Source organism: Hippocampus zosterae, chromosome 2 (genome assembly GCF_025434085.1).
Source record: "Hippocampus zosterae strain Florida chromosome 2, ASM2543408v3, whole genome shotgun sequence".
In the NCBI taxonomy this organism is placed as follows: Eukaryota; Metazoa; Chordata; class Actinopteri; order Syngnathiformes; family Syngnathidae; genus Hippocampus; species Hippocampus zosterae.
Window position 1 is genome coordinate 38,152,892 of NC_067452.1, and position 22,181 is coordinate 38,175,072.

General features: G+C 44.7%; 1 protein-coding gene across 3 annotated transcripts in view; it reads left to right on the plus strand.

Annotated features, from left to right (window-relative positions):
- The window catches only part of mib2 (MIB E3 ubiquitin protein ligase 2), a 43,645-nt gene extending 22,890 nt beyond the window's left edge, over positions 1-20,755 (plus strand). For all 3 annotated transcript variants that reach the window (XM_052059172.1, XM_052059170.1, XM_052059173.1), the window contains 16 exons: positions 660-766; positions 2,307-2,501; positions 2,618-2,760; positions 4,065-4,172; positions 4,290-4,394; positions 4,564-4,726; positions 5,259-5,392; positions 6,835-6,983; positions 7,307-7,463; positions 8,830-8,984; positions 12,086-12,212; positions 12,317-12,592; positions 16,229-16,407; positions 16,485-16,678; positions 17,785-17,850; positions 18,630-20,755. In XM_052059172.1, coding sequence (XP_051915132.1) covers positions 660-766; positions 2,307-2,501; positions 2,618-2,760; positions 4,065-4,172; positions 4,290-4,394; positions 4,564-4,726; positions 5,259-5,392; positions 6,835-6,983; positions 7,307-7,463; positions 8,830-8,984; positions 12,086-12,212; positions 12,317-12,592; positions 16,229-16,407; positions 16,485-16,678; positions 17,785-17,850; positions 18,630-18,871 — 2,500 coding nt within the window. In that variant the 3' untranslated portion in view covers positions 18,872-20,755. The remainder of the gene's footprint in view (positions 1-659; positions 767-2,306; positions 2,502-2,617; positions 2,761-4,064; positions 4,173-4,289; positions 4,395-4,563; positions 4,727-5,258; positions 5,393-6,834; positions 6,984-7,306; positions 7,464-8,829; positions 8,985-12,085; positions 12,213-12,316; positions 12,593-16,228; positions 16,408-16,484; positions 16,679-17,784; positions 17,851-18,629) is intronic.
- The last annotated feature ends 1,426 nt before the right edge of the window (positions 20,756-22,181 follow it).

Here is a 22,181-nt window from a genome sequence, read left to right on the forward strand (position 1 = left end):
CATTGGTGCGGTCTGCCACCTTTTTTTTGGTGTGTTATTCGCATGGCCATTATTATTATTCTTTTTATAATCTTTGGGCTACCATAGCTCAAGCTCATTACAGCTTACGGCATAATGGTAATTCTAAGTGGCACAAAGTGGAAGGAAAAGATAACGTGTCACCCAGTCATGTCTTTTTCAAAGCCTGTGAAGAAAATTGCATTTAGGTGGGGCGGGGGGCACCCCGACATGTCATGACTTTTCAGCGGAAAGTTGTTTTGCTCCAAAAATATCACGCGTCATTAGTCAACTTGACATGTTCACTTTCTGAACTGATAATATACTGAACTGTTCTTCATGAAGATTGAGAAAACGGGATTATTCTGATTTACCGACTCTACGCGGTTCAGGCGGTCACAACTTTACATAGATCCCTTTTTGTCCTGTTACAGTAGAGGAAATAAAGGATATCTTAATTTTAATCTTACATATCACACAATTGCGTAATGCATAAATATCCTCTGTATGAATCAATTCATTATAGAGGAGCTCCACTTATTTGGCTTGCGGTGTGTTTCTAAGAGAGGACATTATGTTTTGTTAGCACTGTCTTTGTTGTAGGACAAAGTGCTATGCTTTCAAAGAGTTTCCTAAACTGTCTCTCCATGTTCCTGTCACAGAGTAAGCTTGGCACCGAGGCAGAACCTCCCACGGTTCATCCTCAAAGGAATCTTCCAGGGGGTTAAGGTGGTTCGTGGACCTGACTGGGACTGGGGCAACCAAGACGGTGAGTGGGTTGTGACGGGGTCGCCGCTCTTGGCCCCTGAACTTGAATTGCTGATTGGACTGCCGTGCCGCAGCGGCTTGCCTGGGGGATCCGTGCCTTTTCAAAGTGTTTTTATTCATCCAAAGCTCTTCTAGCCTAACCTCACATCATGTGAACATGTCTGCATGTGCCCGTTTTGCCTTTCACCATTTCCATTTTGTTGTCCCTATTCTTCACGACGGCTTTTTAATAACCCAAAGAGCTCTCTTCACCCAAATGTTCACATGGTAGATCTTAAAAATGATGTTTAGAGAAATGCCCTCTTGTTGCGGTTTCGTAATCAAAAATGAATGCTGCAGTGAAACTCTTCTCCAATGAGAACTACAGAAAATGCCCCCTAGTGTGAAAAGTATCTTCATGCATTAACACCATTTGCACTTTCCTGCACCCATACAACGAAAAAAAAAACCCTGTTGCACTGTACGAAATATTTTTCTCTGCTCTTGCCTCGCGACAAGATTCACTACAAAGAAGTCTAATCCACCAGCGACCTCAACTGCTTCATTCGGAAACGGCAAACACCACACTGGTTTACACATGCGCAGTAGTCCAGGAAATATTTGTTATTGTTCGCTTCAGACGCAGCAAGAAGGTTGCATTGCTAAAATGGCTACAAAACTGACCTTTGGATGTCAGCTAAGACAAAAAGAGCTCTGATGCTCTAAGAGAGGGTAAAAGTGATCAAAATGAAAGATGGAGGAAGAAAAATAAAAGACATTATCCAAGAAATTTATGTAAGTGATTTCACAATTTCTTCCCCTTTTTCTTTCTAAACTGACTATATGAAAAGTCAAATAAGTGTATGCTCATACTTATGCACTATTGGAATAAAAATAAAGAGTACACGCGCGCACGTGTGTGTTTACATCTGATATCAAATTTGCTACAGTGAAAAACCCCCTGTCTTGAAAAATTTCTTGCTGCAAACATGATTTCGTTGTAGAGGAGTTTCACTGTACTTTGAGACAAATATGAAACGTATACACTGTGTTTATTCCTGGTTCCGTTGTCCCCCCCATAGCGATGCTCCCCATTTCTGGGATGGCGCGAATGAGTCAAAATGTCCTTTTAGTGGCTTTGAGATCAAAACCTGGGGGTTATACTCATCTGATCTCGATGCTCTATGTGGTATGTGCGTACAGGAGTCTCTGAGCATGCTCAATAACCTCCAGCCCGTCATGTAGCCTTTCCGGTCACTGGTTTATCTGTTGCGTTTGGGCACCAATGAAATAAGCACTCATGCTTTGTCACTTCCACGCTGCACTGAGAAATGAAACTATTTTTGTCACACATTTGTGTCGGCCTTAGACCGTCATGACCTCACCGCCCTCTATTTTGACCGGCATGATTACGTCTGCTGTAATCTGTTGTTGACATTTCTTCCCTTTCTTTACGCCTCGTGTAACACCGTGACGTCTCTCCGTCTTCAAAGACCTCTCTCTTGATCTCCTGTTTACCAACACTCTGATTATCTCTTGCCAATTTGTTTACGTGTGTGTAGGCGGGGAGGGTAAGGTTGGGAAGGTAGTGGACATTCGTGGCTGGGATACGGAGTCTGGTCGCAGCGTGGCTAGCGTGACCTGGACTAATGGCACCACCAATGTCTATCGAATGGGGCATAAAGGCAAAGTGGACCTCAAATATGTGTCTGACGGCCAAGGGGGTTTCTACTACAAAGACCACTTGCCAGTACTTGGTAAGACAGATTCTTCTACAAATCGCACATTATGTAAAATAACTTCAGCTCATCAGTAGTTTTGTGATTGGGAGGAGGGAAAAAAAAAAATCATCTCGACTTGGTTGTCCATCCAGGAGAGCATGCGGAGCTGCAGCGCCAGGAGAGTGCTGATGGCCACTCTTTCCAGCAGGGTGACAAAGTCAAATGTCTCTTGGAGGTGGACATTCTGCGGCAGATGCAGGAGGGCCACGGGGGTTGGAATCCCAAAATGGCAGAGGTATTTTCATACTGTCCTCTATCAATAGTCATCCAACTGGACTGTTTTATTTTTCAATCCAGAAGACTTGGATCCATTATATTGTCATTAACACATTCTACCGATTGGCATGACCAATGCATATTGATTATTTTAATGAAGAATTTTGTTCATTACACACTCATTGTAGTGTAGTTCGGTGGTTCTTAACCTTGTTAGAGGTATCGAAACCAACCAGTTCATATGCACATTTACCGAACCCTTCATTAGTGAAAAATAAGTTGTTTTTTTTTTTCAACAAATTCAAAACATAAAAATACTGAAAAAAATAAACAAAATAATAATTATTACAAGTATAAAGTACACATTTTTTTAATTGTGCGCAAAATGAACCAGCCATTGATGGCCAAGCGGGCGTGTCATAACTGACACGTTGAGTCGGGTGTGTCTTAACCTCCTCGCCAGAGGCTCTGTCGAACCCCTGAGACTGATTCACCGAACCCCGGTTAAGAACCACCGGTGTAGTTACTACAGCAGCATCTCGTATCAAAAAAAGGAGCCGAAAGAGATTTTCTAAGAAACGGCAACCTGCGGGGTCCGGAGTAAAAATCAAAGGAGGAAGAGATCACTTTACTTAGTATCATACATTGCGATATCAAGTATGGTAACACTGATGGTCACGACTGGAATAGTTTAACTTGTATCGTGCTTTTGCATTTGAAATAAGCCTGAGCATAATAGTCGACAAATTGAGTGAGAATTCTGAAGATCATTTGGGTTTATCGTTCGCTACTCGTGGCCTTCTGCAATTAAGACAAAAATGTAAATCACTATGGTGGCACCCAGTTGAGGTTGATTTACTCCCAGCTCGATTGCTTGTTATAAGAAGAACATGCCCGCGTTGTGCTACACGACACCTTGGATGACCGCGCGACATTATTCTGCTAAGTACGGCACTGACTTTGATACAGGAGTCAAAGATATTAAGAGAGGGATTCTCCCATATCACTTTGATTTCAGACCCTTTTTTTTTAACCTTAATTCTTGTTGGTTTAAAAAAAAAAAGAAACAATATATATAAAAAAGTACCTGAGATTGAATGTGTGGAATGTCTAAAGACATAAATCTTGTCTTTGGAATTGAATGAGTAAGAAAAAAAAATGCTAGCATACTATGGTGCCGGTGGCTCAGATGGACTTTGCTGTTTGTCGTAGTGATAGAAAACAACAGTGTTAGCGCTTGAGGGCCTTGCTACCAAAGATAACATTTAGGTCATAGCAATGTAGAGAGAGACCCAGGGCCAAACAGCTTCTGTGTGTTTGCAGTACATTTGCCGGATCGGGACAGTTCATAGAATCACTGACCGGGGGGATGTCAGAGTCCAGTACAGCAACAACATCCGCTGGACTTTTCATCCGGGGGCCCTTACCAAGGTACTCACTTACAGTTTCACCTTTTGCGGAAGATTCCTACTTTAATCCAAACGGTTTTCGAGCTCTTTATTGTCTGAAAACGGATTCTTCCAAATGTTTGTTTGTTATCCTCCTTAGGTGAACACGTTCGGGGTTGGGGAACTCGTGCGAGTATTGGAGGACATAGATAGTGTCAAGAGGCTGCAGGCCGGCCACGGCGAATGGACAGACAGCATGGCTCCCGTACGCTCCTCCTGCTCAGGCTACACCAGCATTCATTATTACACTAGTCAAATGAACCCGGAATGTCTCGATATTGTCTAAAAGGCTGTGAGAGCACAGGGGGGCAAGATATGAGATCAGTGTCTATCAAGCCTTGCTTAATCAGTCTAACTTAGGATGTTTCCGCCAGGTGGTCGGCCAGGTCGGTAAGGTGCTGAAAGTATACGCGGATGGTGACCTCCGTGTGGCGTTTGGAGGCCAGACTTGGACGTTCAACCCGGCGTGTCTTTCGGCCCAGCAACTGGAGATGGACGCCAACCTCATGACGGCCGAGAACCCCAACGAATCTGGAAGTATGGCCTCTGTCAGGATCAAGGGGCCGATCTCAAACGCTCGACGTTTGCGCATTCATCTTCCCATGTTGTCCCGCCCCCAAGTGCTCGGTGGCTACTGTGAATGGACGCATTCATGTATTTGCAGCATTCATTCTGTCTCCTTCTAATTTGTCTTCTCTGGGTTTCTTACTCGAAATAACTTTCCTCCTTTGCATGGTCATGATCCTGCATGTTGATATTACATATGATTTTTTTTTTTTTTCGCCTTCTCCCCCTACTGTGCGTTTGCAGCGTCTTATCTGTATGGGCGTGTGTCACTTTGCATGGCTGGGGCATTTTGACTCATTCCTGAAGTTTGTCAACTCGACAATTCTTAAAACATTCTTTTTCTTTGTGGTGTTGTTTCAGGCCACCGAATGGCTTTCGAACACCATTGCTCATCATATTGACAGTAGTGGACTTGGGGAAAAAAGATCAAATTGTTTTCTCGATCTCTTCCCATCCCATCCCTTCCTTTTCCCCTTCTCCTTCTTCCTCTGCCACTGCTCAGGTACGGTCATTTCTGTGTTGGAGAAACTGCTGTCTCAGTCCACAGAGCAGGACAATCCCAGTCGGCTGGTCATTGAGGCAGCACACGGCAGTGCCAATAAAGTCAGAGAGTTGTTGCAGAAGTATCCTGATAAGGTGAGTGCTGCATTTTTACTTTTTGCATCATGTCAAGGGAAGATCTATGCTGGGTGAACCTTTATTCCTGCAGGCAAATCTTGATCGATTTTTTTTTGGACAATGTGGCCATGTACTCATGAATAATTATATATATACTAATAATATAACAGTGAAGCCATTTTGGCTATACGTCCTAATGTAGTCTATGGAGAAGGCAGATTAATAAATAAGAATCGGCAAAAACATGAAGCCGCTTTGTCCATATTGGAGAGAAAATTCAGGACTGTGTGAGAGACATGCAAAGACCTGCTGCCCAAAGTAATGCCTTGACCCACGTCGCCCTGATGATGCAGATGGAGGGCGGGGCATGACTCACATGTGAGGGCAATCGCTCTGTTGGTGGTGGTGGTGATGAGCCCACAGGAAGTATGCAGTGAAATACTAAAATTTGACATGCGGTCTGTCAATATGAGTTTCTCCCACAAAAAAAAGAATCAATCAATCAGGACTAGGATACGAATCACATCACAATCAATTAATAATTATCAAAGTGGTTAGATACTTAAACCCATGAATGACACCCCTCCCCCCAAAAAAAACTCAAACGCGAAAGGGCCGCCACCCAAAAAGGCTTCATTTAGAACCCTTACGTATACACTTATGCATATGTACTGTAAACACTATTTGTATATTGTGACGTATTTATAATATCCATCCATCCATCCATTTTCCGAACCGCTTGATCCTCACTAGGGTCGCGGGGGGTGCTGGAGCCTATCCCAGCTGTCTCCGGGCAGTAGGCGGGGGACACCCTGAATCGGTTGCCAGCCAATCGCAGGGCACACAGAGACGAACAACCATTCGCACTCACAATCACACCTAGGGACAATTCAGAGTGTTCAATCAGCCTGCCACGCATGTTTTTGGAACATGGGAGGAAACCGGAGTACCCGGAGAAAACCCACGCCGGCCCGGGGAGAACATGCAAACTCCACACAGGGAGGCCGGAGCTGGAATCGAATCCGGTACCTCTGCACTGTGAAGCCCACGTGCTAACCACTGGACTACCGGGCCTCCCTATTTATAATATATGTTTTGTCATTCAATACTTGCACATAATTCTTCACTGTTCGGAGTAATTCGTACAATTCAATTCAGGTTTCAATAGGACATTATACTGTAAAGAATCTCCAAAGACAATATTTTGTTTTTAATTAAGCCAAACATTGATCTGATTTTTGTATCCCAAAGGACTTGCTTTATAAGCGTGTATGATGATCCTATACGTATTTGAATCTGCCGATCACAACAATGATCCACCTATTGGGATTACACACCACGTGCATGAGCAACGTGGTTGACGGTCATACTCAAGATTATTCCCAGACGGAGTTAATTCGTGCCTGCTTGTGCTCAGTCCACCCGCAATGAATCGTCAACTGCGCTTACGCTCCTGGCAGGTGGACATCAAGAACCAGGGCAAAACTGCACTGCAGGTCGCTGCGCACCAAGGCCACATGGAGGTTGTGAAGGCCCTGCTCCAGGCCAACGGTGCCGTTGAAGTCAAGGATGAAGACGGAGACACCGCATTACACTACACGGCCTTCGGGTGAGGAGGGGCGGGACGCGGCTATCTTTGTTGCTTTGCAAACGGTCAGAATGCAAAATGATTGTTAAATTTGACGAAAAGAGACTTTTGAGGTGCCCAATCGGCCCGCTATCTCCTCTCCTCGGACTAACACGTGCTCACATGGGCTGCGTCTCAAAGTCTCATCGGGGATTAACGCAATCGTTAAACACAGCTTTGTGAAGTCGGTCGCTGCCACACGTATTTAAAAAAAAAAAAAAAAGACAGTTTTTCCACACGAATCTGAATTGGATCCATCCCTAAGTGCTGTACTGATTCCATCTCTTTGTTTGTATCCTTTCTAGTAACCAGGCAGAGATTGCACGGCTACTGTTGAGTAAGGGAGCAAACGCGAACCTCTTGAACAACTCCATGTGTACGGCGCTCCACATTGCCGTCAACAAGGGCTTCACAGATGTCGTGCGCGTGCTCACTGAACATTCGGCCGACGTTAATCTCCAGGTGAGAGGGCTTTCCTTCATGCCGTGAGAATTCGGTCGTCATTTATTCTGCGTACGGTTTTGTTACTTTCGGAAACAAATGAGGAAAATGCACTTGTATTTGCTATCTATTTCACCGAGTTGTTGTCATAGCCCACTGGAGCTGAGTTCATATCATTCGGGTATTTTAAAGCACTCGCCAAATTTCGCCAATATTTTGGTGTTGGACTGTGACCCTTCACTTCAACGCCATTAAAGTAATTGAGTGTCTCTTCTGAAGCTGCCTCGGAGCTCACTCACAGCATCTTCTTCTGCTTGACTTGCGTGGCCAATCAAATAAAAAATGTGTCATTGCAGTCTTGCAATTGCGCTTTCTGACCGCTCATAGAATTCCACATTTGATTATGAACCCTAATTTAAATGTTATTTTTACAGCTTCAAGCAAAATGCTTTTTTTTTTTTTTACAGGGAAGAGTAAAACAGTAAATAATATTCAGATTTCACCAAACATTTTCAAAGGCTGGAGCACAGGCCAAGGAAGAATTTATTGAATTTTAGGTTTACAGTAATTTATTTTTACCATTCGATTTAAAATTGTGGGGCGGCCCGGTAGTCCAGTGGTTAGCACGTCGGCTTCACAGTGCAGAGGTACCGGGTTCGATTCCAGCTCCGGCCTCCCTGTGTGGAGTTTGCATGTTCTCCCCGGGCCTGCGTGGCTTTTCTCCGGGTGCTCCGGTTTCCTCCCACATTCCAAAAATATGAGTGGCAGGCTGATTGAACCCTCTAAATTGTCCCTAGGTGTGAATGTGAGCGTGGATGGTTGTTCGTCTGTGTGTGCCCTGCGATTGGCTGGCAACCCGTTCAGGGTGTCCCTCGCCTGCTGTCCGAAGACGGCTGGGATGGGCTCCAGCACCCCCCCGCGACCCTAGTGAGGATCAAGCGGTTCGGATAATGGATGGATGGATGGACCTTGTTTACTTTAAAATTGTCCAAGTCTTTGGAATTTCAGTTATTGTTATTATTATGTGCTGTTGAAAAAAAGTCTGATTTGGATTCAGCGCAAAAAAATTTATAAAATTTTGCAACATTTGCTTGCCTTCTCTGATTCCCTTCTCTGAATGCCCGAAGACAGCTGGGTTAGGCTCCAGCACCCCCCGCGACCCTAGTGAGGATCAAGCGGTTCGGAAAATGGATGGATTTACAATCGTATCAAGCGAATGAATCCACACAATCCAAATAGCTACACAGTATACTAAATGACCATTACGTTACATTTCTAACTTGTCATGATTGTCTGTTGTTATTTTATAGATTAAATAGTCCCGCTAATATTTTACATTTAGCTTCATTGGCACAAATGGTTCACTCTTATGAACCCCTCCCCTCAGGATTCCTACGGTGACACTCCTCTGCACGATGCCATTGCTAAAGATTTCCGCAATATCATCGAGATTCTTGTTGCGGTGCCCAACATTGACTTCACTCAGCAGAACCACAGAGGATTCAACCTCTTGCATCATGCTGCTCTCAAAGGAAACAAACTGTGAGTCAAGTTCAGTCTGTCATAGGGTGCTTGGGGTTTAAACGGCATGGTTTGCCCATATTTTGTTACGGGAATCATTCAATTCCGACTCGATATGGTGACGATGATTGTTCCGGATATTTCAAAAACACCCAATGTCCAACATTAGCGTGTGTGTGTGTGTGTGTGTCAATCTGCACACAGCCACTCTGAAAACAAACGATACTAAAAAGCAGTACAGTCTCTGAAGGAGACTTACAGGATGGCCTTTAGCAGACCGATCGATTGCGAGCGTACATCGCAATGATGATGCTCAAACGTTATATTGCGCGGCTCTAAATGTTAGGCTGGCTGCCTTTTGTGAAAATCTCTTCGAAAAATGGCTCTGAGGCATCTCCGAAATCATTTATTTGCCTGTTCAGCTTATCCTGCTCTGGCGACCAGCAGTGTACTTCATTATTACATTGCAAACTGAGTTTTCATCATTGCTCGGAAAAGAGAGAAAAAAAACCCACGTCAGTTATTTGGCCTTTTTCTTCTTTCTCAGGACCTTTCCAGGGCCTCTTGTGAACTTACACCCCCCCATTTCCTCAAAATAAATGCAGTGAAAACCCTCATAAACCAAACACTCTCACCTACCAAAGGGCCTAATTTTTTATTGCTGTAAAGCCATTTTATTGATTCGCTTTACTTTTAAAGAAAAAGACAAAAGTCACACATTGATGGATATAGCTAAAAAAAAAAAAAAAAAGAACAAATATGCAAGTGAAGAGGGCGGCCCGGTAGTCCAGTGGCTAGCACGTCGGCTTCACAGTGCAGAGGTACCGGGTTCGATTCCAGCTCCCTGTGTGGAGTTTGCATGTTCTCCCCGGGCCTGCGTGGGTTTTCTCCGGGTGCTCCGGTTTCCTCCCACATTCCAAAAACATGCGTGGCAGGCTGATTGGACGCTCTAAATTGTCCCTAGGTGTGAATGTGAGCGTGGATGGTTGTTCGTCTCTGTGTGCCCTGTGATTGGCTGGCAACCGATTCAGGGTGTCCCCCGCCTACTGCCCGAAGACAGCTGGGATAGGCTCCAGCACCCCCCGCGACCCGAGTGAGGATCAAGCGGCTCGGAAGATGAATGAATGAATGAATGAATGAATGAATGCAAGTGAAGGCACTATTACTTAAGACCAGAGACCAGTCCAAGAAAACAGTCCCAGATCAACGTTGCAAAAATCAATTCACAGGAGTTGATGAATGTCGGACAGCACGCCCCCCCACCCCAAAAAAAAATACACTGCACACATGATGACGCACATCTAACATGACTCATACACTATTCTTGGTACAGTGTTTTCATTCACTTGCTAAACATAACCTGTGCACACTAACGCTTTTACAATGTTATAAATTTGAAGAGGACGAATCCACTGTTTTGAACACTTTAGAGGAAATGACATCACGCACAGGACCAGGAGACCATGTCTAATGACACTCACGACATCCTCACATCATGGTATCGTTTTCCTCTCTATTATCCACCAAATTACAGGAGAACCTCTTTTCGGGTCTCAGATGGTAATCTCAACTGAAGTGGCTTCGCTTTAGTTTGGAGATGCATCGGGAAGCCGGTGTTTTTGCAGTCTTGTTTTTGCCTTCATGGCAGCTCTTCAAAAGGAGCCGGGGACAATTTTCCACTGTGCGGTTTTGCTATCATTTGGAAGAAAAGTTCAAATGAGGTCATAAAACCCCCCCCGGCCAAAACCTCATCGCGGTTAGGCGGACTTGGTGGACAGTGAAAAATATCAAGTCACGGATAATCAGGCCAGGTCATAAGACTTAACAGAATAAAATATTCCCCTGCAGGTATTGAAACGGTGGATTTGAAGTGGCTGTTTTGAAGCAGTGTTACATGTTTGTTGCTGTTGTTGTTTTTTTTTTTTTTTGTGAAGTCAATCTGATAGTTACCTGCTGAAAATATATTTAACTATATATCCCATTATGGCGATCCATACATACACACTACCAAAAGTACTCGTTTGGAAACACTTTATATTGCTATTGAATGAGAAGTCTCTCTCTCGCTCTCTCTCTCTCTCTCTCCCTCGCTCTGTGTGTGTCTGTCTGTCTGTCCGTTCTCAACTGTAGTGACAACTCGAAACTGTATTCACAACTCCATAATGTCACGCGTTGACCTGCGGCACTGCAAGTAGCGTTACCATCCAAATGCAACATAGTATAGTCTGGTGCGTCCGTGCGTGTGTTTATACAGCGTAGACTCGAGTAAAGACAGCTCTCCGATGAATGTTACGCAAAATCTTTGCTTTCTAAGTTAACTACTTAGTAGTTACTTAGTAGTTACTTAGTAGTTACTACTTAGTAGTTATCTTAGTAATTAACTACTAAGAAAGCAAAGATTTTAGTTAACTACTAAGTTAACTAAGTAGTTAAAATCTTTGCTTTCTTAGTAGTTAACTACTAAGTTAACTACTTAGTAGTTACTTAGTAGTTACTACTTAGTAGTTAACTTAGTAATTAACTACAAAGAAAGTAAAGATTTTAACTACTTAGTTAACTTAGTAGTTTCTTGTATGCATTGTCATGGCAACGTTTTTATCCCTCTCAGGGAGCGGCCATTTTGCCACGTGGTGTGGACGAAAAAATGACATCACAGATGGTCAGGAAACTGGCTCCCTGTTCATTTTAGGATTTAGTACAAAATTCAAATCACTTTTACCTCAACACTAGTTTGCACTGGTGTCATTTGATTATTCTGTTGGGTCACTGAGTGACTGTCTTTTATATACTCTCTTGTCGCACAAGATTGAACACTAAAAGTGATACCATGTATTCTGCTGTGCCCGAATTGTAGACTGAACCTTGGCGCCACGAGCTGCTTCTTCATTTGACATTTAAAACTTAAAAACGGTTAAAACGGCTTTTAAGTTGAGTTCAGTTCCTGTATGAACTGTAAAATACTTGCTCATGTGAAATTTGTATGATGTCTATAGTAGTGTGAAAGGTACACTCTGTAATTTGAAATGGATTAACTAGAAGAATATTTCAGTTCTGCGTAGCCAATTGTCAATCGATCCAAATCAGTTCAGTACATTCTGAGGCTTATTGGGATGTCTTGACAGAGCCACGGAGAAGATTCTCGGCCGAGCACGACAGTTGGTGGACGTGAAGAAGGAGGACGGCTTTTCCGCCCTGCATCTGGCCTCCCTCAATAATCACCGGGATGTCGCTGAGATCCTCATTAAGGAGGTGAGTGTGGAACGTCATCAAATGGCACCGGAGATGTCGTTGTGTTGTTCGGTGTACTTTCATGAGGCATCTTTACCCCCCCCCCCCCCCACACACACACACAGGGACGCTGTGACACCAACATCCGCAACAACCGCAACCAGACTCCGCTGCAGCTGGCGGTGTCGCAGGGCCACACTGATCTGATCCTGCTTCTGGTGGTCGAAGGCGCCGACGTGAACATGGAGGACGAGGATGGCGACACCGCCATGCACGTGGCTCTGCTGCGACCGCAGCTGGCCAATGTGATGCTCGGGCCCAACGTAGGAAGCAGTGGCGGCGGCGGCGGCGGCACTGAGGAGAGCGGGGAGAGTTGCTCCTCAACGTCTCTCTACTCCAGGGTAAAGTGATGGGGGAGCAGAGTCAAGAGGCCATTTTGTTGTCAGAGGGGATGGGCGCTTGGTGACAAAAGCAATACAGTATGTCAGCAGCAAAGAGAAATGATAGATTTGGGGTTCAAAGGGTTTAAAGATTTACGCTACACTCCTGTAGGAAGTGGGCGGCCCGGTAGTCCAGTGGTTAGCACGTGGGCTTCACAGTGCAGAGGTACCGGGTTCGATTCCAGCTCCGGCCTCCCTGTGTGGAGTTTGCATGTTCTCCTCGGGCCTGCGTGGGTTTTCTCCGGGTGCTCCGGTTTCCTCCCACATTCCAAAAACATGCGTGGCAGGCTAATTGAACACTCTAAAAATTGTCCCTAGGTGTGAGTGTGAGTGCGAATGGTTGTTCGTCTCTGTGTGCCCTGCGATTGGCTGGCAACCGATTCAGGGTGTCCCCCGCCTACTGCCCGAAGACGGCTGGGATAGGCTCCAGCACCCCCCGCGACCCTAGTGAGAATCAAGCGGCTCGGAAGATGAATGAATGAATGAATGAATCCTGTAGGAAGTTACGTCTGGGCATTTAGAAATAAGCTAACATTTTGGCACAAGCATGCGAGGGTGGTGCCCGTGACGGGCTACGACTGTGCCCACAAGCGCAGGGCAAAATATTGACACCTTCTCTGCCACGCCCTCTGTCTCTGATAGGTTGTTCTTCCTCGGGGAAGGTAGTTTTTTTTTTTAAACAAACAACCGTGCAAACTCCCAGTGTAAGAAGCAACCTTCAATGTTGTACATTCCTGATTTCATCCAGTTGTTTCCAAAAAATGGGCAGCTCGGTGAGCCAGTGGTTAGCGCGTTGACCTCACAGGGGCAGAGGTCATGCGTTCGATCCCGGTTCCGGCCTTCCTGTGTGGACTTCGCATATTTTATCCGTGCGTGCGTGGGTTTCCTCCCACATTCCAGAAACATGATTGAACACTCTAAATTGTCCCCAGGTTGTAAGTGTGCGCACAAAGAGTTGTTTGTCTCTGTGTGCCCTGCGATTGGCTGGCAACCGGTTCAGGGTGTCCCCTGACTACTGCCCAAAGACGGCTGGGATAGGCTCCAGCACGGCCCGTGACCCTTGTGAGGATAAAGCGGTTTAGAAAATGGATGGATGGATGGATTCCGAAAATTTTGCAACCTGTTCCAGTGGCATTGCAATCGTCCAGCCCAATAAACGGAGCAGAATGGTGGTTTATTCTTAACGGAGGCCTTTGAAATCCAAAATCCGCCGACTGGTATGTTTTGCATTCAGTATGTTAGAAATGAAAATGGCACCGTCTATAAGTTCTTGATCATGAAAAAACAAGTCTCAGCAGGCTTGGGAAACTGATGAGCCACATGCCTGAAAATTGGATGTGGTTCTATCACTATATTTAACCAAAATGGAGCTCTGAAGATTGCCTGTGGTGTAGCGCAGCAAGAAAAACATTGTCACGTTGTGTCTCCTTGGAGCAAGTTTTGATTCCTGATGTCGGGGACAGAAAGCGCACCCAATCAATCTGTGACATCTCAAAGGAGTCTTGTGCTCTTCGATCCTCTGAGGCAATATTAGTCACTCGTGAGTTCCGTATGATGTGACTATTTTTTTTTTTTACATTTATTTTCAGGGCTGAAAAGAAATCCTTTTGGTTGTGAAGAATTGAGCATTTTTGGTTTTGCTTTACGCTTGTGCTGCGCTGTAGCTTTAATGATGTATGTAGCGGTTCAAGGGGGGGTAAGGCCGGGGGCGGGGGTGGCGGGGGGGGTTAGAGTAATTATTGACGGTCTCTGAATTGTCCTTGGGTTTGAATGCGAGCATGAACGGCTGGGCAGCCAGTTAAAGCCCGACTCCGCCTCTTGCCCAAAGCCAGCTGACAGGTCCCGGTTTTCCCCACGACCTTCATGACACGTTAGAAAACAGACGGATGGATTGCTTTGACAGCAGGCACCGTACTTAAGATAATCTTACGGCGAGCTTTGTGAGGCACATTCTCCACAGGACCGCAAACACTGCAGCACATCTTGGGCACTTGCCAAAAATGACTCACCCACACACACACAAGATACTAACTCCACTTTAGCTTTTCACGTTAGTCTGTCGAGTGAATTCACAGTTCTAAACTTTCTGAAAATGTGGAAATATTCCAGAAATATGTCATACTCAGTTGTGCGTGTAAAGTGTTCAGTCGCTTTTCACTAGTTCACTTTTTAATGCGTTTTTTTCAGTGGCTAGCTAATAAGGTGACTAGCGATGCACTGAAGAGTCTGCCGCGAATCCACCCGCTGTGCCAATATAAAAGAACTTGAACGCCTTCATTTGACTCGGGGGTTCTCTGGCCCAATTGTGATGCGCTTGCTAAATTACATGCGCCCCGAAAATAGGGCTGCTCTTTTGGAGCGCCTCATTGTCAGCCATGAGTGCATGCACATCATGGAGGGAAGACAGGAAATAAATAATAAATATAAATAAATAATAAATAATTATAATAAATTATTCATTCATTCATCTTCCGAGCCGCTTAATCCTCACTAGGGTCACGGGGGGTGCTGGAGCCTATCCCAGCTGTCTTCGGGCAGTAGGCGGGGGACACCCTGAATCGGTTGCCAGCTAATCGCAGGGCACACATAAACGAACAACCATTCGCACTCACACTCACATCTAGGGACAATTTAGAGTGTTCAATCAGCCTGCCACGCATGTTTTTAGAATGTGGGAGGAAACCGGAGCACCCGGAAAAAACCCACGCAGGCCCGGGGAGGACATGCAAACACACACAGGGAGGCCGGAGCTGGAATCGAACCCGGTACCTCTGCACTGTGAAGCCGACATGCTAACCACTGGACCACCGGGCCGCCCATATATCTATATATATATTTAAAAAAATATATATATAATTTTTTTAATCCGATATGACAGCCAATGTGTAGAGAGGGGCTTTAGAGCACCTCATTGTTCCAGCGTTGAAAATCCAGCAAGATTTTTTTTTGTAATCATTACAATTTAGCAGGTGAACAACTCCCCGGTTCGTTAAATTTAGAAGAAATGTACGTCCGCTTTACAAGAATCATATTTTTAGTCAGAAAAGTTAAAAAAAAACGTTAGACAATAAGCCTGGATCGTTCCTCTTCTCATCATGAGGTGCGTTTGTTTTCAGCAGACTGTTTTGTGAGGCGGCGGCTCGGTAGTCCAGTGGTTAGCACGTCGGCTTCACAGTGCAGAGGTACCGGGTTCGATTCCAGCTCCGGCCTCCCTGTGTGGAGTTTGCATGTTCTCCCCGGGCCTGCGTGGGTTTTCTCCGGGTGCTCCGGTTTCCTCCCACATTCCAAAAACATGCGTGGCAGGCTGATTGGACGCTCTAAATTGTCCCTAGGTGTGAGTACCAATGGTTGTTCGTTTCTGTGTGCCCTGCGATTGGCTGGCAACCGATTCAGGGTGTCCCCCGCCTACTGCCCGAAGACAGCTGGGATAGGCTCCAGCACCCCCCGCGACCCTAGTGAGGATCAAGCGGCTCGGAAGATGAATGAATGAATGAATGTTTTCTGAGGCTTTCATCCACCGTTTTGTCACAAGGGTGTCTTGTCTGTTCCTTAACTTTCTTCCCGCACTCATCTTGCCTTCGTCACATGTGCCCGCAGCTCAATGCCTCGGGCCTTCTCGGGAATACCGAGCTCAGTGTTGGAGTGGCAATCGCTTGCTTCCTGGCGCAGGAAGGGGCTGACATCGGCTATGCCAACCACAAGGGGAAGACCCCCCTGGACCTGGTGGCGGACGGCGCCATGCAGCAGCTCATCAAAAGCTTCTCGGAGAAGTACAGGTGCTTGCCATGAAAACGACGCAACCCCGCGGTTCGTGTACAGACTTTTAAAAGCTGCCTGCGTGCTCGTCTCTCAGATTGCAACGCCTGCAAGCCGTGACGTCTGGCCAGGGCCCGAGCGCTGCGAACCTTCGTCGGGTTCACACTACGCCAAACACCATGACCAATCTGGTTCTTCCTACGTTGCCGGGTCCCAGCGAGTGCCTCATCTGCTCCGAATTGGCTCTGCTGGTTCTCTTCTGCCCCTGCCAGCACAGTGTGGCCTGCGAAGGTGCGTTCACGGCTTCTGTCATTGGAAGTTGGTGTGTTCAGAGTCCCATAAGTGACTTCCTTGATATTGGCTAATGACTGATGAGACCGTTGATTATGTTTGTCACACGGGCCCAACTTCCTGGGATAAAAGGGGAAAAAAAAAAGTGAGTCAGATAGATCGATATTTCCCAACCTCTATTGAGCCAAGGCACATATTTTACCATCAACTAAGAATGTCGCAAAATGTAAACACTGTAGTGCAGGGGTGTGCAAACTTTTTGCCAAGGGGGCCAGATTTTATGTGGTAAAATGTCGGGGGGCCGACCTTGGCTGACATTCTTTACATTGAACAACAATATTGTTCAAGAAATTTTAGTAAGCCAGTCTGTTTCACGTTTCCATTTTTATTTTAATTTCAACAATCTTAAGAATTTCTTTTGGTTCATTTGAAACGGGTATATCACATGCAACTGCTTATTCACTTGACTTTTTCTTAAACGGAAGTCTCCCGAGTGCAAATTGATTGATTTGAAACATAAAATGTATCACCATGACTTTTCAATAGTCACAAAACCTTTGACTCGAACAACAGGGAAATGAACAAGCAATACACATATCCACAACTGCAAGGATCATTTGAAATATGACATATCAGTCAATATAAACACGGAGTGATGTCTTGTTAACTCGTGAGTGATGCCCTCTAGTGTCTAAATGCTATTACTCATTTAGTGAATGCTATTACTCATTTAGCCACTAGAGGGAAGCAGTACTCTATGAAACATCACTCACCAGTCTACGAGACCTCAGTCAATGCAACACGTGTTCCATTGCGCCCAAACTGCGGGCCAGACGGCACTGATTTTATGACGGGGGCCGAGGGCCGGATGAAATTCGACCGCGGGCCGGATTTGGCAACCCAGGCCGGACTTTGGACATGCCTGCTGTAGTGTCATTGTTGTTGCATTATGTCGTGAAAAAAAAACATCAAGCAATCACCAAGCTTTTCTTTTCGGGTAAGATGTCTGCATATTGTATTGTCGCTTTAAATACAAAACAGCCAGCCAATGATGATTTTCAAGCAGTGTATCGAATGTCTCGTTGACATTCTCCTTGCTTGAACAGAGTGCGCCCATCGGATGAAGAAATGCATTAAATGCCAAGTCACAATCACCAAGAAAATTCGACAAGGTAAGACAAATTCCTTCCCTCTTCAATTTGTCTGTCAAGGTGCTTGATTTAAAGCCCCCCCCCCCTCATATATCGTGCCGTATAAAACATTGTGCCTTTACAAGGACAATATTTCTAATCATACTAATTCACCATACATACATTTACAATTTCAATTTTGTAGAGCAGACCGCTGCCAGGGCCGAGCTTTCCTAATTTGGATTAGCACCAAAATGCACACGTTCATAAATACGCTCATATCAAATTGGCTGTACTTTTTTTTTTCTTTTCAATTAAGATTCATGCAATATTCATTAAGTCTCCCTTTTTCCATTTTTACTGATACTTATCGTTAAAATCCGGGACTACGGAACATTGACGAGCAGATGCCAAATGCTGGTTGCTAATTGGGTGTGCAGATTTCCCATCGCCGCGTCATTGTAACATTCAAGAAGTCACAAAAATAGCACGTTTTGGGCCGCAAACAGATTATTTTTTTTAATATTAATCTGTCAAATAATTGTGTTGATTTGTCAATGTTTAATGATCCCATCGCTTTATTTAAAAAAAATGGGACATTATTTCAAACCGACCGTGGAGAAAATGCATGAAAGTAAACGAGTCATGATTCAGTCCGTTTTTATTTAAAAAATCATTTTTCTTCGATGATAACGTTTTAAAGATTGAGAGAAGCCAAAATCAAAATGACGATTGAAATTTCGATTCGTCGTTCAGCTCTACCATACAGTACGTACGGTGTTTTTCCATTTGTCGTCTGCTTTTTCACTTCTTGTACTCAGACCAAACCGAAGTGGACTGCAGCCCCGGGACGGAGAACTCGGAGCAGCACAACCTGCTGGAGCAGCTCCAGTCTCGCTACCGGCAGATGGAGGAGCGGATCACCTGCCCCATCTGTATCGACAACCAAATCAAACTGGTCTTCCAGTGCGGCCACGCCTCCTGCATCGACTGCAGCGCCGTGCTCAAAGCTTGCCCCATTTGCCGGCAGACCATCCGCGAACGCATCCAGTTGTTCGTCTGAGCCGCGGAGCGAGGAGGGAGATGGTGCCTAGTATTTCGCAGCCTGCCGAGAGCGACTCATTCATCATTCGTCCCACCGTCGTCGTCTGCCGCCTTGCTAGTAAGGCCGCGTGGACTTATTTTGCACTGTGGAAAGAACCCCCCCCCCTCCCTCCCCCCCGAGCCACCCGCTCATTTGTCTGACCGCCGCTGCTTTTATGTGGATGTCCGTTACCCATTGTCCTCCCTGGCTGGTTCGGACTCTGTTCTGTTTACACGGCTGCACAGAATGAGTCCTCCCACTACTGCCCCCCGCCCTGTGAATTACGTTTGCTCTCATTTGGATCTGGGAAGAGTCATCAATCAGTATTAGTCTCCGCAGTGGGCGCAATTATGTCGTTTCCCAACCACTCGCCTGTTTGCAAGGGTGAGGGGTGGGGGTGGGGGGGTTACACAGTATACAGTATATGCATGAGTGTATGCATATAGTAACACTAAATGGGTCATTTGTTGTGGTTTATATTTCTTTGTAAAGTACAGATTTTTTTTATTTATGTGTGAAAGGTGGTATTACTTTGTAATGTCTTGGGGTTTGGTTTTGTTTTTTTTTGGTGGTGTTTGCTTGGAGGGGCGTAAAAAGTGTTTTTGAGTCTACTGAAATACACCCCAAGCCTATGTCCTCTTACTCAGGGTTATCAAATCTTTCAAAAAGCACTTGGGATTATCCATAAAAGGTTCAAAGTCGCCGCTTCATATTGCGTCGCTGTCGGGAGCTGCCTAGGAACGGCAGACGTTATCGACCTGAAAAATGGCGTCAGTCGTGAGTGAAATGAATGTTTCTGCAACAAAATGGATGGACATGTCCCTCTTCAAAAAAAAAAAAAAAAAAAAAACAAAACCGGAAAAAAAAAAAGAAAAAACAGCAGCAGCTCCCGACTAGCCCCGCCCACACTGTTTGTGTATTTACCGCCCACCAGGGAACATCCACTGTGGTTATTGTGTGTTATCGCCACCGAGCAGGAGAATTCGTGTTTCGCTTTTGATTGACCCAATGTGTTGTAATATAGGAGAGTCGAAAGAAGACTGAGCCTGTTAGGTCATTTACCTTTTCTGCTGGAGTCATTTCAGAAGAAAAGCCCATTTTCTTCTTTGGCGCTCTGGATTGTACTCTCCAGCTTCTTTCTGCTGTCTTGGTGTGTTTCTTGAAGGGCTTCTGTCTATGGAAAAAAAAAAGAAAAAAATATTTTAATTTAATTTTCATTTTGTGTAATTTCACATCCAGGGATGAGGAAGGTTTTGATGATTTAATGTTTGGCTATATTGGACCCCCATTTTGGGGGGGGAGCAAGTGTTTAAATTTGTACATTTTGAATGTCGAGGTAGGGATGACTTCAAAAAGTCAAAATTTCCGCTAATGTTATTTTGAAGTCCAAAATCGGGAGTGTCACAAGAGTGCTCAGTTATAGGAGTACAAGGAAAGCTCACAGTAGGGAGCGCTTCTATACTCGTTTCCAGACCGGAAGCAGTCCCACATCATTTGCAGCGTTTTCCAAGAACAAATTTAAGTTAATAATTGAACTTTCTTATTTAATTTTTGATTGATCGTTGAAGGGTTTGCAGGACAATGCTATAAGGTTAAGAAGAAAACAAAATGGTGATTTTATTTTATTAGTTTTTTTTTGTGTGATCTAAACCATCCCTCGACGGAGGTAGCTGTGACAAGCCGGAATCAATTGATGTATAAAAGAAGAATATTAAAGCAGCAAATGTTATTTTTGGTGTTTGTACAGTTCACCTCTCAGAGTTCTGATGTTGGCCTTACTGTCTCTCCCCCCTTTTGTTCATGTTTTCTCAGTTTCTGCACAATAATATTTTGCAATAAATATGGAGCACTTTTTTAAGGACATCCGGCCTCAGGATTCGTTTGTGTGCGTGTGTGTGTGTGTGTGCGTGCGTATGACAGATTAAAGAAATCCTTAAGTGTATTGTGTTTCATAAAACTTTCTGAAATCATGCATAACAATAGAAAAGTATTAAAAATGACAGGAACATAAGATAGAAACTACTGAAATAAAGATGAACTCTAAATAAAAATAATTTCAGTTCGGGAATACACTTAATGCTCAAAGTGATGAAAACATGATTGAGCGTCAGGCTGCCACAGTATCTCTCTTAATAGACAACAATGCCATCTTGTGGTGGCTCTGGGAACATCCACGATTAAAAAGAAGCTCGTTTTTTCTGCAAATGAGAGGACACGCCAACATTTTAACCCAGTGGTCAAGAAAGTATTCATATCATCGCTGTGTATTAGTTTTGCTGCTGAAAATGTTCAGCCAAAACAAAATAATTTACATCCGCCTTTTTCAACAGGTCGCCATGTTTTCTCGTGTGTGTGTGTGTATGTGTGCGCGCGCGTGGCCGAAAGAGGGCACCATTGCCTTGTTACTCACTCGGACACCATAACGACGTGATACTGTCACTCCGAAAGCCTGTTTAAATGTTTGCCGTTCACATGATGAAAGTCAACTATAAACACACCAATGTTATTTTATGTTTTCCATATTGTGGCAGAGTACGTGTTACAATAACACATGCTTTTACAAAACCACCACCGTAACTACTGCCTGCCTCTACAATCCAGAGAAATCATACTTTGACCGGCCGAGTCCAATGAGCAGCCTCGTATAGAACATAAGGTGAGTGACTAAAAGGCCCTATAAAGGGAATTCGGGTATTTGTTTGTAAATACATTTTACATGCGTTAAGATCATCGCTGAAAAAATAGAGAACTACTATTTGTCGATATGAGCACGACTGTGTTTCGCCGCCCCTCCACTTTATAAGAACTTGATCCCCTGCATTGTATTAGCACAATCAGTTTGTTAGCTAGCTAGCTATGCCCACACCCCAAAAATGTATCTTTCTTTTTGATAGTCTGTGAGCGTGGCCGCTTTATAGCACCTCAATGTCTGCCGTGAGAGCACACATCATCCTTAGAAAGGTGGAATAGCAAGACACATTTTTAAAAATTAAGTCTAACATGACAGCCACTGTGTGGACAGAGGCTTCCCACTGGTATGGCCACTTTAGAGTGCCTCATTATTGAAGTGTGGAAATGCTAAATATATTTTCACAGCTTGAACATTTATTCACGCGTAGGCATAGGAAAAATGTTCGGAGAAACTAGCATCCATTTTCCAGGTCAAGTGGTCTTTGATTGACAGGTGAGCAGGGTGAGATTGACACGGGAATGGATTTTCACTCCCGTTCCTTCCCATTCCCACAGAAAGAAATCCCATCCTGTCCCCTGTCAAATCTTGCTTTTAAAA